This window comes from Macadamia integrifolia, chromosome 14 (genome assembly GCF_013358625.1).
Source record: "Macadamia integrifolia cultivar HAES 741 chromosome 14, SCU_Mint_v3, whole genome shotgun sequence".
Taxonomy (NCBI): Eukaryota; Viridiplantae; Streptophyta; class Magnoliopsida; order Proteales; family Proteaceae; genus Macadamia; species Macadamia integrifolia.
In genome coordinates this window covers 31741734-31760057 of record NC_056570.1, presented here as the reverse complement: position 1 = coordinate 31760057, position 18324 = coordinate 31741734, and the positions used below count along the sequence as shown (strand labels likewise).

General features: G+C 39.2%; 1 protein-coding gene across 1 annotated transcript; it reads left to right on the top strand.

Annotated features, from left to right (window-relative positions):
* The first annotated feature begins 6948 nt into the window (after positions 1-6948).
* On the top strand, positions 6949-18245 carry LOC122060842 (receptor-like protein Cf-9). The gene is made up of 4 exons (XM_042623935.1): positions 6949-7248; positions 7337-7436; positions 15972-17432; positions 17608-18245. Exons 1-4 carry the CDS (start codon positions 6949-6951, stop codon positions 18243-18245), a joined length of 2499 nt encoding a protein of 832 aa, XP_042479869.1.
* Positions 18246-18324: the final 79 nt, after the last annotated feature.

Sequence of the window (18324 nt, the reverse complement as noted above, 5' to 3'; positions counted from 1 at the left end):
GTCAAGTGAACTGCATCTACATTAATTCAATTTTTTGGCCGAGTCTTGGAAAACCCATCAATTTCGGTAAAAATATCAGAAGACACTAAAATGATAAAATAAAGGGAGAATTGCATATATATATTTTTTGGTAAAGAATTGCCTATATCTACTAGATAGCATAAAAAGGATTCTTTGTCGAATCTCTCTTTTATTCATAGGTAATCAATTAACCATTACGAACACTAGGATAGCCTAGTGGTGATAGCTTCGGCTTGTGGAGCTGGCACCTAGGGGAGGAGGTCGTGGGATTGAACCCTGTCATACGCATTGTGTGAGTGAGTGTGTGTGTGTGTGTGTGTGTGTGTGTGTTTTTTATTTATTTATTCTGTACCCACCTGTGGGTTGCCCAGATGGTTAAGGCGATTTGGAGATTGTGTGGATTAGGCGCACGGTCTCAGATTCGATTCCCCATCTATGCATTTGCGATTTAAGTGGAGATCATGGTGGTGGGTTGCTATATTAGTCTCCCCAAGGATTAGTAGAGGTGCGTGTAAACTGGCCCAGACACCTTGGTGAAAAAAAAAAAAAAACCCATCACATATCCTGGGCAATTGTAATGTTAATGTCCCATCAAGTCTAGAGACCAATCATAAAATACAAAGGAGAATATTACTCTTAACGCAAATGATAATATTCCATTCGATATCCTTCGATACAATTTAAATACAGTAATAAGATTTTTACTAGGATTTTCATCACTGCCCCAAGGATTCCATCCATTATTAATAAGATATAAGATATTTGTACTTATACTCACAAAGAGAAAAAGACATTTTGTACACCATAGTTTTAAAAATCGGATCAGATCGATTAAAATCATATAGATGGACATTGGTCATGATCGATCCAATATCAATCTACTGGTATAATCTAAGAGTAAAAATGTCTTGATAACCATTTTTTAAAATGGGGATATATCTGTCTGATCCCGAGCAGGGTTTTAAAATTCAGATCAGATCGGTCAATATGGACTGAATCAGATTTGCTTGGTATTGGCCTTGACCGATCCAATCCCAATACATGGGTATAGTCCAAAGGCAAAGACCTAATACAAACTAATTTTTATGAAAAAAACAGAGATAAATCTGTCGGATCAGTATCGGCCTCGGCCAATCCAAGATCGGTCCGAGTTTTGGAACCTTAATTTCGATACAAATAAAGAAATGAAGTGATGTATAAAGTAGCCCATTTGTTAAAAAATCCAAAAACAAATAGACGAATACGATGAAGGCCCATTTAGTACCACATACAAACTGCCAACCTTGATTCCTTTCATCAATAAGAGAACACCCTTACTGATTTTCATGACTCCACCTTCAGCTGTATACTTGCACCCATTTGAATCAATAGTGCCTAAACTGATGAGATTCTTCTTCAAATCAGGGACATGCCTGACATTAGACAAGGTTCTGACAATGCCATCATACATCTTAATAGTGATCGTTCACATTCCAATAGTCTTACAAGAAGCATTATTTTCCATCAACACAACTCCACCTTGAACTGATTCGTATGTGGAGAACCATTCACGATTGGGACACATATGGTAGGAACAACCAGAGTCAAGAATCCATTCATCCTGTGATCTAACTTTATCATCAGTCACCAAAAGCATATCAGGCTCACTCTCATTTTCAGCAATACTAGCTTCTGCAGAATCATCCCTTTTCTGTTGATTTTGAACACCACCACCTGCCTTCTGCTTATTTAAAAACTTATAGTATTCAGATTTAATATGCCCATTTTTTTCTTACAGTAATTGCAGGTTAAATTCTTGTGCTTAGATTTTGATCTAGCCTTCTTTTTGTCACCATCTGAACCCCTTTCATTCGTTCTCCCTCTAGCTACCAAACCAACACCATCAGATTTATTGGTAGATGTCAACTCATCATCAATCTTTTGCTTGCTTTGCAAATTTATTTTGACATCCTCAATAGAGATTGTCTCTCTACCATAAATCATGGTATCCCTAAAATGCTTATAAAATGGAGGCAGAGAACATAATAATAATAGGGCCAAATCTTCATCGTCTATTTTAACATCTATCCTTTTCAAAATAGTAACAATAGAATTGAATTCAGATATGTGGGATTTAATAGAAGTACCTTCACCAATATGAAGGGTATACAGTTGTTGCTTCAATCTCAACCTATTGGTGAGGGATTTGGTGAGGTAGAGGTTCTCTAACTTCACCCATAACTCTGCAGCCGTTTTCTCTGAGAGAACTTCCTGTAGAACATCATTCGAAAGACACAACTGAATAGCTGAAAGGGTTTTATCATCCAAATCGCTCCAATCATCATCGAACATAGTTGCAGGTTTCTTCGCCTTCCCAAATAGGGTTTTCTTCAAACCTTGCTACGTGAGAACAACTATCATTCGAACCTGCCATAAACTAAAACTGATGTTGCTGTCAAACCTATCAATATCGTATTTCGTTGAAGCCATGGATCGAAGTAACCCAGAGTTGTGATACCAGTTTGTTTGATCAAACACCAAGAAACACGGATAATAAAGAGACAATAGATCCGTACGACAGAGATTTAATGAGGTTCACACACCAGGGTGGTGTGCTACGTCCTCGGGCGAAGAAGAAGATGATTCACTATGCAGAGGAGAAATTACACTCTAGCAGCGGCGAGGAAAAACTCGCCCTAAAACCCTAGCTGCGTGAAAACTCTGGAATACAATGACTTTCTCAACAAGCAACAGTACATTATATATATTCTCCAAATCATGGTTCGACCCATCGGGTCGAGGTAGATCCGGTCGAACCTACGCCCCCGCACCCCCATATGAGATCAGTGATGGGCTCCGAGCTTGGGCCTATCGGCCCAAGCCCTCTGCTTCTATCATAGATCTCAGAAAATTTTCCATTCGGGTCGCCACCAAAATATGTCGAATCGGGTCAATTGTCAAAACGGGTCAAGAATTCGAGACAAACTTAACATCATCATTTCTAAAAGTTAAGTGCAGCTTGCATGATTAAGACTTGATCCTACAAAACAAAGATGTAATGCAGTGCACACAACAGTGATTAATGGATAAAAAGAATCACTCCTCTCTCTCTTTCTCTCCCTTCTCTCTCACACATATCCACAAACACACATAGTACATTCAACTACTCGTCTTTAAAATATATATAGCAATCAGAAAAAGTGTAAACCTTTATCTGTTTGGACTGCTGCTTGTGGGTGCCATAAGTTGATAAGCTACAACATATAACTTGGTAATTTCCTGTCGTGTTCAGAGTTCATTCACTTCACCAAACATTCAAGAACTCAATGTTGCATAAAACTAACATACTCATCAATCACCCAATAAAATCTGTCAAATTGTCGCATCTTTCAGCCACAGGAATGAACAGAAATATCGGAAGAGTAAATAATACAGAACCAATAAAAATCAAGATAAGGGTTATTTAAAGACATAAAACCCAAGAAACCCACTTCTCTAGAGACCGATTAAACCCAAACCAGTCTATTACTAAGAAGAAAACATGAAATTTAAATCCAGTTCTTCCCATTTACATTTTGTTATATCATTTCTCCCACATATGAGTAGAGAAGGAAAAATGAAACCAAAGGATTTTGCCGGAAAGAATGGAGATCTCACTTGAAACCGAGAAAATACGACTTTGCGGTTGAGAGTGAATGGTAGCGCCACCAAATCCAACTCCAACTCCTGTAGGCGAGAGCTCGAGAGACTAAGCATCAGCCAACGAGACATTGAGAGGGAACAGGGGAGGGGTAGTGAGTCGCGAGAGGGTGAGAGAAAGAGGTGAGTAGGGTTTTTATTTTTCTTCCTATTTTGGTTGGTAAATGAAAATGGAAATTTTAATGTTTAAGTAGAATTTTTTTCACATGGAAAATATATTTCCCCTATAATCAAACATTAAAATTTATTTCCCAAGGGAAATAAATTTCACTTTACATAAAAAATTTGCATTCCCCTTGCAACCAAACGAAGCAAATAGAAATCCTACCACGATCATATTATGGCAATTATTGTTGGTATGGGTGGGTATCCTCTCTTGACTTACACATGAAAAATGACTCTAACGTGCGATAAATTTTCCTATTGACCTCTTTCTCATCACTAGATCACACAAAAGGGTGATTTTTATACCTATTCTTATTTTACCAGAGTTCCTTCCGTTGGGAGCCCAAACTAGGCCTTCTGGACTTGCCCTTGGCAGGGAGATGAATACTGGTTCTTATATGAACTGGAAAAGTGGGCCGAAGCACTAGGGGCAAAAGAGAATCCATATCATAAATATATGACAATGCCACTAAGTAATACCTATAGCACTACTGGGCTGGTGTGGGACGAGTTTACACGTGGAAGCAGCTCAACTTCCCTCCTTTTACAGTAGAGAAAGGTAGGGTAGACACTACTCCTATGTTGGCTTGTATAAGTACCAAGTTCATTGCACCGATGATAAGTTGCCATTTCCATTCCGTGCCATTTCAAGATGGCGTCTAGGGTTTCCTCTCTGGAGATTACGGTGATATCTGGAGACCAGGATCATCGGGGTTTGGAAGGTAATGGCAGATTGCTCCCAGGAACTGCCGATCCCTTTCTTCTTGCTGAATCTCATCTCATCCAAGGAAGAGTACCACCCAGGACTACTGTTATGAATGATGTTTCTGATGCAGCTGCTGAATCTACGAACCCACAAGCACGATTATCTTATGCGCCGCTGTTGGGGGTGCTACGCCAGATAATCCCACATCTGTGGCTTCATCCCTCCCAGCAATTGATAATCTACCATCTCCTACCAAGGTCGAGAGCTTGACATGTATTCGGATTCCTCAAGCAGCGTATCTAAGACAACTAAACAAGCATAAGTTTGCTCTGCTAGGAAGAATAAATTTTCGAACCATATCCATGGACTCTCTGCGGTCGCATGTCAGATCCTCTTGGGCTCTCAAAGAGGATGTGGGTCTCATGTCCCTAGGTAAAGGTTTTGTCCTCTTTCGATTCTCATCGGAAGGAGATATGATGAGCATATGGAAGCGTGGTCTGATCAAGGTTGAGGGCCAGTTTTTGCGTTTTCAGAGGTGGAGGCCAGAGTTTAAAGTGGACGATGGAAATATTACTCATAGGCTAGTCTGAATTAGATTTCCCAATCTCCCTCAGGAATATTGGGATGAAGGAGTACTTCTTGAAATGGCCAAGGCGGTTGGAAGACCTATTGCTATTGATCGCAGAACCAAAGATTCTTATTACGGCCACTACGCGCATATATGTGTTGATCTAGATGATTCACAACCTCGCGTGGAGGAAATTTATGTCGAAAGAGAGCAAGTGTCCTCTTCCGATCTGTTTATTTTTAAGCAAGTGGTGGAATTCGAAACCCCTCCATCCAGATGTGTGTTATGTCATCGGTTTGGACATAGTACTGAGGGCTGCCCTTCGAAAAGAAGCGACACCTCTCTGCAGGAAAACGCTCCAGAAGAACAGCGGAGAGTTTGTATGAGACGGGAGTGGCATCCTCATCACCCTCCACCGGAAGGGGTTCAGCTTGCTATGGAGACGCCGCCGCCGGCAGCGGCTCAACCAGTAGAGGAGCAGCATACGGTGGGAATTCCTAATTTCAGGAAAATAACGCCCAATTAGGGAATGCGTTAGAGCATGGCTCTCCTCAACTGCAGTTTCCTTCTATGAATGGGATTCCTTCTATGACAGCTGCGGAGAATATCCTCAAATCCAGTTTTTTCAAATTTGCCAGCAAATAATGCACACGTCTCCTATTTTTCAAATCCTATGTTTCCTATTTTGAGGATTTCAAGCGACAATGGGATTGAAAATATGGATGCGGTTTCTGACCCAGGATCAAATGGGTCAAGCAATGCCCAGTCAGTTTCAGATGAGCCAAACGTGGAGGGTTTTAACCCGGAGGAAGGCCAGCTGGAGATTCTCCTCCATGCGCATGAGGATTTGGAAGTTTCTTTGCAGCCTGAGCTAGCTACTGCTGCTATTGAGGTTGCCGATCATGGTCGAACATCTATTGTTCACCATGATCTATCCATGCAATCCCCCTTGGCTGCGGAGGATTCTTTCACTACTGTCACATGAAGGAAAGGCAAGGCTAGAGAGGGGGCGATATCATCTGTTGCTCAGGGCCAGCAGACTAGGCAAGGAGGCAGAGAGAAGACTTTGGTCTTGAATAATGGGGAGGGTGCCACTCGTCGCACCACTAGGCACTCTAATAAATCCATTCGCCAATGGAGTGCATGTTCTGGAATATTAGAGGGGTCGGCAACGATCGTGCTCGTGCAGCGTTGCGGGCTCTTGTTAAAGAGTAGAATCCGTCTTTCCTGTGTATTGCTGAGCCCAAAATCAATCCTACTAAATATCCAAATAGATTCTTCCGCTCCCTGGGCTTCTGCTCAGATTTTATTCATAATTCCAGAGACGTCTCATCTCCAAATATTTGGTTTTTTTGGAAGGAGGTTAACGGTGCAAAATTTTTTATGTCTATCATCCATGCAAATTGTTTTAGAGCAGCTAGAAGGCCTCTTTGGTGTGATCTCTGTGGCCTAGCTGGTTTGGAAATCCCTTGGCTTGTTATGGGTGATTTCAACACTTATTTATTCTCCCATGAGAAGAGGGGTTGGGAATATTTAACTCTGGTTCCTCAAATGATTTTTCGTCTTTTATGGATGCTACCTCTCGTTTTTTGCATCCCTTCCACTGGATTAAAATTCTCTTGGTCAAACAATAGAAGACTGGGCAGCGCTAGTGTAGTTCTCTATCGTAGTCTCTGTAACCAAGAATGGCTTGATGTGTTCCTGGGTGTTCTCAACGAATCCTCCCTCGCAACTATTCAAATGGCTTAGAGAAGGGGATCGCTGCTCAAAGTTCTTCCACCTTTCAGCAAAGATTCAAAAAAATAGAAACATGATCAGAGAGCTTCAGGATGTGAATGGCGATATCCTGACTGAGGGGGATGCTATTGGCCAGCGGCTAGTTTCCCAATTTGAAGAATTTGGCAAAAAGGGAGTCTCTGCATTTCATGCTACGGTATTAGATGTTATCCCTGAGATTCTGACTAATATGGATAATGATAGTCTCTCTGAAATCCCTTCGGCTACTGAAATAAGTTGTGCAGCTTGGGATCTTGATCCTTCCAGTGTGCCTGGTCCTGACGATTTCCCTGGAGTCTTCTATACCACTTGCTGGGATATGGTTGGTAATGACGTTTGTCATGCTATTCAGAATTTTTTCTTTGAGGGGATTATTACTAAAGGAGCAAACAATAACTTTCTCACTTTGATCCTTAAAGTAGATAATGCTTGCAAAGTGGGTCATTATAGACCTATTGCTATTTGATCCGAGCTCTCTCCTTCTCCGATTGGTCTCTGAAGAGCAAGCAGCTTTCCAGAAAGGTAAGGTGATTTTCTCAAACATTGGAGTTGCGTCCGAACTTGCTAACATGGTCTCAAAAAAGTGCTATGGAGGTAGCATAGGTCTAAACTTGACATTCAAAAAGCTTTTGACACTATAGAGTGGAACTTCCTATTTGCAGTTATGAAAAAGTTTGGTTTTAACCAAACCTGGCTAAGATGGATCAAGGAAATTTTTATTTCTACTAGGATCTCTGTTCTTGTTAATGGTGGTCCTAGGGGTTTCTTTGGTGTTGAGAGATGCCTTCGTCAAGGGGACCCTCTGTCTCCCATGCCTTTTATTCTGGCTGAAGAAGTCATTTGCCGTGGCCTTAGAGACCTAAGGGCTAAGGGCTAAGGGCGTATAAAGCTGATTCCAGGTCCAAGGAATGTTTACACTCCTTCTCATCTCCTCTATGCTGATAACTTGTTGATATTTATGAGTGCAGATTTGAATCAGAAGTATAAAAACATTCCTAGAGTTGTATCAAGCCTTTTTCAGGGCATCACATCAACCTTGAAAAAAGCAAAATATTCCTGAGCTCCATCCCGGCAGACCACAGGCGCAGGATAAAAGAAATTCTTAACATTCCAAACCGTGACTTCCCAACGTAGTACTTGGGCGTTGATATTTTTAAAGGTCGAGTTAGGAAGGAAAGGATCCTCCCTTTGGCTGATAACTTCAAAGCCAGGCTCGCTGGATGCAAAGGAAGACTTCTTTCGCTGGCAGGGAGAGTGGAGCTGGTAAAGACTGTCATGAGTAGCATTGCTTGCATAATTTCTCTGTCTACCTTTGGCCTATCTCGTCTATTGCCCAAATGGAGTGATGGATCAGGAACTTTATCTGGGGTGGGGATGCAGATAGCTCTAAATCAATTACAGTAATGTGGGACAAGGTTTGTAAGCCAAAAGATGAAGGGGGTTTAGGCATTCGCCGATTAAGGGATGTCAACCTCGCATTGATTGCAAAGCTCTGCTAGTATATTCGCTCTGATTCCTCGGAATTTGCTTTGTTCTGTAGAGGAAGATTTATGACAAGCAAACGCAGCCTAAAGAGGTATCCTCTTTCCTCATCTATTATCTGTGGCCTTAGAAAGGTTTGGGAGTTTGTTTCTGACTCTGAAAGGTGGATTGTTGGAGATGGATCCAACATCAAATTCTGGTATGACCGCTAGGTTGGTGCTACTCCTCTGTTGGACAATATTAATCCCCTTCATCCTATTGTTGGCAGCCCCTCGTTGCTAGTCTTTGAATTTTTAGTAGATGGTAATTGGAATATTCCTGCGCTTCAATCTATGCTTTCTCTTAAATCTTGTGATTGTGTTGCAAAGATTCCTATTCCATCTGTGGATGTGCTTGACAGTCGAATCTAGTCCTTAATAGAATCAGGTAAGATCTTTGTCTCTTTATCTTGGGAAAAGCTAAGAAACAAAAATCCAGTAAATGGTTGGTGGCGCATGATATGGCAGAAAAATCTTCATCCAAGATTCTCTATTTTTGGATGGCGCCGAGTGCAAGGATGTCTACCAACAGATGATTTGATCTCCGTCAAAGCCGTCCCTCTTGTCTCCAGGTGTAGCCTTTGTGGTAATCATGGGGAAAGTTTCCAGCATATTTTCTTGGAATGTGAGTTCTTTGTGAATATTTGGACCTCTCAGTTGAGCTGCTTTGATCAGAGATGGAGTGGTTTTCCTTCAATCGAAAACCTTTTCTCTTGGTGGAAGAGAAAGCAACAGTTGTGCACTGTAATATGTTGTGGCTTTCTCTGGTCATTTTTGTTCCATTCCACATATGGCAGAGAGAAATCGAAGAAGATTTGAAGAGATTTCCATGACTAAAACCTAGATTTCATAAATTAATTTTGAAGGATCTCTGTGACTTCTCAGTGGTTCACCCAGAGTAAGTTAAATTGGTTGTAGATCTTCTCTTAACAAAAAAGCTGAGCATCTCCACCTCCCTACCTCGTGCTAGGAGTATTCAGGAATGTCGCTGGGCAGCCCCATCTAATGGTTTTTTCAGGCTCAACATCGATGGATGCTCCCTTGGAAATCCAGGTCGTTCAAGAGCCAACAGAATTATTAGGGACGGGAATGGATCCAATAGGATTTGCTTTGCAATTATGAGGGTGTTAGTTCCAATTTCATGGTTGAATTTGCAGCCTTTTTTCATGGTCTGAAATGTGCAGTTTGGAGAGGCTAAAATAAATTATGGATTGAGTGTGACTCCCAATCAGTAGTGACCTATATAATAAATCACAAAATCCTTTGGTGTTTTTAGCAACAATGGAGATTCTTCAGGCGCTACCTAGATAGTTCGGAATGGGTGATAATTCACTGCTACAGAGAGATAAATTCAACTGCTGACAAATTGGCAAAGCATGCTGCTAAAAGTTGTTCCTCAAACACATGGGAAGTTGCTCCGAATTTTATTATTTCTGATCTGCAATGGGATTGCCAGAATAGGCCTAGATTCAGATTCATGAAATCTTTTGATTTCAGTGTTGCTTTGTTTTCTTTCTCTGTTGATGGCAATGTCGAAGGTGGAGGAAGTTCACAAAGCGTTCATTTTGTATCCTTCTTTTTTCACATAGTAATACACTTTTGCTGAGCATTAGCAAAAAAATAAAAAGCACCAAGTTCATTGCCTTGCATGCTGAAGCCACTGGAAGCACATACAAGCCTTTTCATTTCAGGAGGAGGGTCGTAGAGCGATCGAAGCCCTCTGCTCCCTTCCCTTGTGAATTTGATGGTACAAGGGTGATCCTAGTTGAGTCGGCCTAGGCAGGAATCTTTGACCTGTAATAAAGATTCAAAACTCCGTAAGGGGCGACGGGAGATGCTGCCCAACCCTCACCGCTTGTGTTAGATAGTTGAGGTTATTTTAATTGAACTATTACATTTATACCGCATCCCAAATAGGAAAAGTATATATTTGCTCATGAGAAAAAAATGTTTATTATTAATGGAAGAATGGATATTACCCGTTAGAGTGTGTCTATACCTAGATACAGTGGGTGTGAAAAGACCACACTGTCTTCTATTGAAGATGCTTCGACACTAACGTGTATCTTCATTAACGGGGTAGTGGTCTAGTGCTCATTATTGGCATATAAGATATCTCCATTAACTACTTGACCTAATAAAGGGCCTTTTCAGGTCCATGCATGATGATGTGTTGGAAAAGTGAACCCAAAGAAAAAATTGGCCGACTTGAATGCAACCACCACTTAAGTGTCTTTCGATTCAAACTTTTGAAAGATTATTTTCTTGAATATTTTTCTTCTTTCTCATAAAATATTTAAATTAATAAAATAAGATATGAGAAGGGGATTGCTGCATGGCTTTGTAGCCTTGTGTCAATGTGGAGGCCAATGGGAGACAGACACGGGCATCCAAGGGGAGGGACAGGGTGGTCATTTCACTATCCAATGTGACACATAAAGTTGTGGAGAGGGATAGGCACACCGCTGCATGCGGTTAGTTAATGGGTAGCGGAAGGGATATCATACAAGAGGGATAGGGAGTCATTTCAAAGGAAGAGAGATAGAAATAACACACGATATCCTACAGCATGCGGATGGTGTGCCCAGTCTTTCCCATAAAGTTGAATCAATTTTCAAGCATTTTCAATGGATAGCTATTGTTGGCCTTTTGTGGAGAAAGGGATTCCAGAATGTTAATGGTTCACACTAAAATATATATTTTTTTATTCATTGTTTTGTATTTAAAATCATTGTTTGCATTAGCATGTAAGATTATTTTGTAAATCACATAGGAGTAAATTGTCACTTCACAGTCCAATATAGATAAGCAAACTATCTTAGCTAGTGATCCATCTGATTCTGCTATATGGGTAAAATGATGTGGTAATTTCAACTATTGGATAGATCAAACAACTTGGATATGCCACTTGTGGAATTTTGAATACAACTTTTACCATATATTCCAATATATGTTTGACATATATCCCTATGTATGTCTATAGTCAACTTTTTTTTTTCTTTTCAATAGTAAGTCACTAGCAAAGAAGGCATCTAAGGCTGGTACTTCAGAGTTCTCAGTGGTTTTTCTGGATAATATTGTTGTTGATCTTGAGAATAATGCTATGAATAGGCATAGATTTAGATTCAGCTAGGTCGCTCGCTTGCTTTCTTTGCTGATAGCCATGTTGAAGGTGGAGTTTGCAAGTAAACCTAAAAGTTTCTGCTTTGTTCTTTTGGTTTTCCCTTGTTGCTCTTTATTTCTTTCTTAAAAAAAAAAAAAAAAAAAAAAAAAAATTAAAAAATTAAAAAAAAAAATAACAAACAAACAAACTAGCGAAGCAGGAATACTAGATAGAATTGTCACTAATTAGCACTATTTAAGTCTTCAAGATAGTTGACCAGGATTTTTTTTTTTACTTGACTTCGAGTCAATAGACTCGAGAATTGGCTTGATTTTTCAACAATAGTTCCCACTAAGTTAAATAATTAAGGATTGAGTTTTTCCATTCACCATGGTTCATCGATATTATACAATAGCAGTGAGGGGAGGTATGGGGAGAGAGGGGGTCACATAAGTAAGTTTCCATCGGTCAGCCACCTATGAAAGAAAATTTTGTACAATAATTAATACGCATGATAATAAACGCGTGTTGAAAAGTGAACACAAAAATAAATAATGGCCGGCATGAAAACGATCACAACTTAAGCTTTTTTCTAGTCTTTGGAAGGATATTTTCCTACTGTTTCCCTTATTCTATCGTAAAATATTTGGATCAATAACATTAGATACATAAAGTTGAGTCAATTTTCAAACGACTTTAATGGGTAAATGGATTTGGCTTCCAAAGTTTTGTGGAAAAATGGATTTGTGAATGTTAATGTAAATGGATAGTTGGGTGTGACAATGTAATCTGTGAGGAAGGGATCCAATGTTTCATCGAAATTTTTAAAACATGAAGGTAGTCACAGAATAGAAATTTCAATGTTATATGGAAGTAACTAATCAATATGGCGTAGCCCATGGGGCATAATTTGATTAAGAGAAATCTAATATTTGAAGTCCCACCATTAAGAAAAAAAGAAGACAATTTATATTTTTCTTTTATGGTGGGTGGGAGAAGAGAATTCCATCATGAATACCATAATAACTTTTTTTTTTTTTTTAATTAAAAATGTCCGAAGTATTTTTGGTATTGTTCTTAAAGTCCCATCCAAACATAATAACCATGCAATGATTTCTCGAACCAACCTACCTCCATTAGAGCTTTGATGTTGATCCGGGTTTCTAGATTAGGGTCCAATAGCTGAGAGATTATCCATCTCGTGGGCTTCGAGAACCACGATAGGAACTGAAATTCTTAGTGGCAAATCTTTTGGTTCATAACGGCAATATTGGAATCATTGAAAGGGAGAAATCTGGCGAGGCAGGCAAAGAGGATGATGCCCCATGACCAACCATTGACTTTTTTATCCTTCCTATTGAGCAATTAGAACATGCGATCATTAGAAAGTAGCACACAAATAAAATAAACGGTTTATGACCACAAATCACAAATAGGTCTTGAGTAATTTGAGGTTTGTGATTTATTTTAATTTATAATAAATAAAAATTGGTATTATAAATCATACCAAATATCAAAAATAGAAATAGGTCAAATAAATACAAATAGAAATCAAATCAATAAAAAAAAAGGCAATTTATATTTTTCTTCCATCGTGGGTGGGTGAAGAGAATTACATCATGGAGTGCCATAATAACCTATTTTTTTATTGAAAAATGTTCGAAGTTTTTTTGGTATTATTGATAGAGTCCCATCCAAACATTAGAACCCATACTGCATGAAGAAAAACTTAGTTCTTTAAAAAAAAGGATTCAATTTAAGTACCATAAAGAAAAGTACATGCTGAAATTAAAGGGTGTACATATCAATGCTTAAAGAATCATGCATTTTTTGTTTTGGTCAAGCTATTCCTAGACTTTTCCCGGACACTTAGTGTAATATTTTCATATTTTTATTTTGGGAGAGGGTTCCCTAAAAGGTAGCGTAGCCGTTGTGCCAACATGGGGTCAATGGGAGCGTATGTGGAAGCATCGATAGGGGTGAAATTTCAGCTTTTTATGAGGAGCAGGGGTGATCATATCTCCCCCTCGGTGTCTAGGAGCATGGGCCTTTCAAGCTTCGTTTTCTCTTTTATGTTTTAGTGGAACTTTTTGTATTTTAAAAATCATTGATTCACATAAATAAAAATAAGATTGGGGAAAAAGAATGGTCCCTGGTTGTGCCCTCTACACCAAGATATAGGGAGCGCAAAAGGATCACTTTGCCCCCGTGTGGTCGATTCCTGCTTGCTTTCCCATTGACGCGGATACTGGAATAGTAGCCACATGACCAGGTACCATTCTATCACCCATAAATTTATTTGGGGAGGGGGGGTATTGCGGCCAGGTCATATGGTTCCCATGCTAACATAGCCAATAAAAATGCAAGCACGGGCATCGACCATGGGGATGAGGTGATCATTTCACCATTCATTGAGTTTAGGCGTAAGAGTGCATGACTCGGCAACGTTCTTTTTCCTAAACAATAACCCATAATTACACAATGAAGTATTATAATTTATAATAATAAAAAAATCCCTCAAAACTATTGTCCAAGTCTTTGTTTTATTATATTTATATTTTTATTTGACTTCGAGTCAAAACTGGATTCCAACAGGATTCCAAGAATGGTTCCCAATTCGAAATTTTAATTTGTGTTGGTAAGGTCTAGACTTTTAGAAAGAATCCAAATGTGACCACAAGGGTTTGCATGACGGCAACTTGAGTTCAGGTCACTGTTAGTTAAAATGCGTTTTAAACGCGTTCCCCTATTTTTGCCGTTTAAAACGCGTTTTCCCGTATGCTATTATACAATCCGGAAAACGGCAAAAGAATCCGTTTTAAACGTGTTTTAAACGCGTATCCGTTTTTTAAGGGTAAAATAGGAATTTTATTAAAAAAAAAAAAAAAAAAAAAAAAAAAAAAACTATTAGTAAAAGTGAAGAGTGAAGACAATATGGTACTTGGTTTTTTGTTTTTAACTTCCATACTATCTATAGGAAAAAAATCTCATCTTTTTATAACCCATTGAGTAAGGAGAAGCTAAAGCTAGCAACATCTCATTTTCTTGTAGCCCATTGGGCTATTTTATCTTGGGACTCCTAGAGCTTTTGGAATATTAGATGCATGTATACAAGTAATAATCTCTCCAATTGCATGAGTATACTACCGTTTTTTTGGTTTCGTTTTTTTGAAAACTACACGTTTAATACTCGTACCTTTCGTTTACGTCCGTTTTCCGTTCTCTATTTTTTTGACCGTACCGTTCATCGTTTTTATCTGTTTAAAACCCATACCGTACGTTTCCGTTTTTTTACCGTTCCCGTTTTAACTAACAGTGTTCAGATTGCATTTGTGTTTCTTTTGAGCTCTAACTAATAGGATCTTATCAAATCTGGCATCAATGGGCAAACAATTCAGCAACATACAGGCATGACTTAAATCTTTTGTGCCATCTATGCCGTCCACAGGATTCTCAATGTTATTCATGTTTTGATTTTGAGTTCATGGTTTGTCATTTTCTTAGCCATCACACACCAAGTCTTCAACACAGTAATGAAAACAAAAGTGAAAGTCGACAAGACCATTAGAAAAAAAAAAATTGCACATTCATAGAAGCTCTCGTGTTTCATGTAAAGCAATAATGCAATCCAATGGCATACTTTTAAAATTATCTATCATGCCTTAAAATCCTATGGGGTCCACCTAAACTATCTTGTGTCTATAAATACGAAGGCTCTCATCAATCGTTACAAACCTCTCCTTTGTTCCATCTGAAGGCAGAGAAATATGTCATCGTGGTGGTGTTTCTTTATCTTCTTGTTATTCTCTCTATTTCAAATTTGTTTCCTTTCTTCTCCTTCTCCTCCATATTTATGTTTCCATGATGATAGGCATGCTTTGCTACAACTGATGCAAATGCACTATCATTTTCATCCAAAATCCAAACACCATCCTTTCAAGTCTTGGAATTTGTCCAATACTAACTGCTGCTTCTGGGAAGGCATCACCTGCGATGTCACCACTGGTCATGTAGTTGGCCTTGACCTCCCTCATTCATCACTCTATGGTTCTATCCATTCCAATAGCAGTCTATTCCATCTTCGTCATATTCAAATGCTCAACTTCTCTAGTAACCATTTTTCAGGGCAAATTCCATCACAAATATCACAATTAACGGATTTGGTTTCCCTTGATCTTTCTTTGAACTATTTTGGGGGCCAAATCCCATCTGAAATTTCACGGTTGACCAAGTTGGTTTTCCTTGACCTCTCTTTAAACTTCCAACTTGAAATCCCTAATTTGAGAGCGTTTGGTAAAAAACTATCTAGGTTGAGTGAATTGCGTCTTGATGGGGTGGACTTGGCAGCTCAAAAAAATTGGGATTAGTGTCGTCACTTGTCATCCGCACTACCTAACCTTCATGTGTTGTCAATGATTGATTGTTCACTTACAGGCCCCTTGGATGCATCTATCTCAAGCTTTCATTTCCTCTCGGAGCTCAACCTTAACTACAACCAAAATCTCTCTTCCACAGTGCCAAGTTCTTTGGTGAACCTCACTTCTTTGACTGTCTTTAGTATCGTGGATTGTGGATTCCATGGAGTTTTTCCGAGCAATGTTTTCCTTCAACCTAACCTGACACTGATTCATTTATCAGGTAATCCTCTCCTCTCAGTTCAGTTACCAGAATTCCCTGAAGTCAACAACAGTTCTCTTCAATATTTGGGTGCCAGAGGCACGAAATTCCAAGGGCAGTTTCCAAGTTCAGTTGGGAATCTCAAGTTTTTGAAGATATTGTATCTCGGGAATTGCAACTTCTCTGGGGCACTCCCACCTTCTCTTGCAAACCTTAGCCATGTTACCGAATTGGATCTTTCAGGGAACAGTTTCAGTGGTCAAATTCCTTCCTTCTTCCCAGATTTCCTTAGGGACATCAAGTCATTGAGTTATTTAGATCTCTCTAGTAATAGAATTGATGGTGCAATACCCAAATGGATATGGCAATTACAAAATTTGTCATATCTAGACCTTTCTAACAACTCCTTGACAGGTCTGGAATTGCCATTACCACCTACTAATCACTCCTTCAACATTGAGTATCTATATCTTGACTCAAACAAGATACAACACTGTCTTCCAACAGCTCCATGCTCTTCACAGACATTCAATCAATCTAACAGTGATCAATTTGTGTCTCCAATCTTAGGGAATCTCACATCCCTTCTCTCCAAAGCCAGAATCTTTTCAATTTCAGTGAATAAATTAACTGGAAAAATCCCTTTCTCAATCTGCAATGCAAGTAATTTGAAATATTTGGATTTGTCCCATAACCAATTGAGTGGTCCTATCCCGACATGCCTTGGCAGTAGCAACTTGAAGCTACTAAGTTTAACGGTAAACAAATTAGCTGGAAATATCCCTTTCTCATTATGCAATGCAAGTAATTTGGAGTTTTTGGATTTGTCCTTTAACCAATTGAGTGGCATTATCCCAACTGGCCTTGGCAATAGCAACTTATTGGGGGTATTAAGTGTAGAGAGCAACAACTTAGTTGGAAATATCCCTTTCTCGATCTGCAATGCAAGTAATTTGTATCTTTTGAAATTGTCTGATAACCCATTGAGTGGCACCATCCCAACATGCCTTGGCAGTAGCAACTTGGAGGTACTGTATTTAGAGAACAATAAATTACATGGTCCTATTCCTCCGATATTATTTAGAAGCGGATGTCGTCTACATTCACTTAAACTCAATGGAAATATGCTTCAAGGACAAGTTCCAAGATCATTGGCTAACTGCAAGAAATTGGTGGTGTTAGATATTGGGGACAACCAGTTGAACGATAGCTTCCCATATTGGTTGGAAAATCTCTCCCAATTGAGTGTTCTTATTATGAGGTCTAACAACTTTGTTGGTTCCATTGGACAACTCTCCCATGTAGATTCTCCCTTTCCAAACCTACTGATTTTGGACCTCTCTTTTAATGCTTTTACGGGGAATTTACCATTGCAATATATTGTTCATTGGAAGAGGATGATGACTGATGTCCATGTTGAATTATATAAGTTTTGAAGCTTATCTTGACACAGTTGATATTGTGGATAAGGGTCTACACATCAGCCAGTTTCATATTGCAACAACTTTCACTACTGTAGATTTATCCAACAACAAATTCAATGGAGAGATTCCAGATGCAATGGGCAACTTAAAATCACTTATGCTGCTCAACTTGTCAGGAAATAGCCTCATGGGTCGAATTCCATCTTCGTTGGAAAATCTAAGCAATCTTGAGTCATTGGATCTTTCAAGAAACAATCTCTCAGGACAAATACCCAGTCAATTGACAAGTTTGACATTCCTATCGATCTTGAATCTGTCTGATAATAACCTCGTAGGAATTATACCACAAGGCAAGCAGTTTGACACTTTTTCGAACACTTTCTATGAAGGTAACACAGGATTATGCGGTTTCCCATTGTCAAGAAAGTGTGGAATTACAGATGGAGCATTGCCTCCAATCTTGACATTGCAGCAAGAGGAAGATTCAACACCTTTACTTGATTGGAAATTTCTCGTAGCTGGATATTGCTCTGGTTTAATAGTTGGACTAGTCATAGGACAACAATTTTTTTGGAGAAACAACCGATTCACTGCATTTTGTTTGAGAATCAGAGGATCCAAGAAGAGAAAAGGGTTAAAGAGGAAACACAACATCAGGAAGAAATAAATGGGATTTACTTGGGGGTCATTATGTAAAATCGTTTCTTTGTTTTGCTTAAATCTTTGCTATTGGGGGGGGGGTATTA

Coding starts and splice junctions, on each gene's coding strand:
- LOC122060842 (XM_042623935.1), top strand. CDS start 6,949: ATGATCAGAGAGCTTCAGGATGTGAATGGCGATATCCTGACTGAGGGG. Junction 7,249..7,336: donor GGGATATGGTTGGTAATGAC/GTTTGTCATGCT, acceptor TCCTTAAAGTAG/ATAATGCTTGCAAAGTGGGT. Junction 7,437..15,971: donor GCAAGCAGCTTTCCAGAAAG/GTAAGGTGATTT, acceptor GTTCACTTACAG/GCCCCTTGGATGCATCTATC.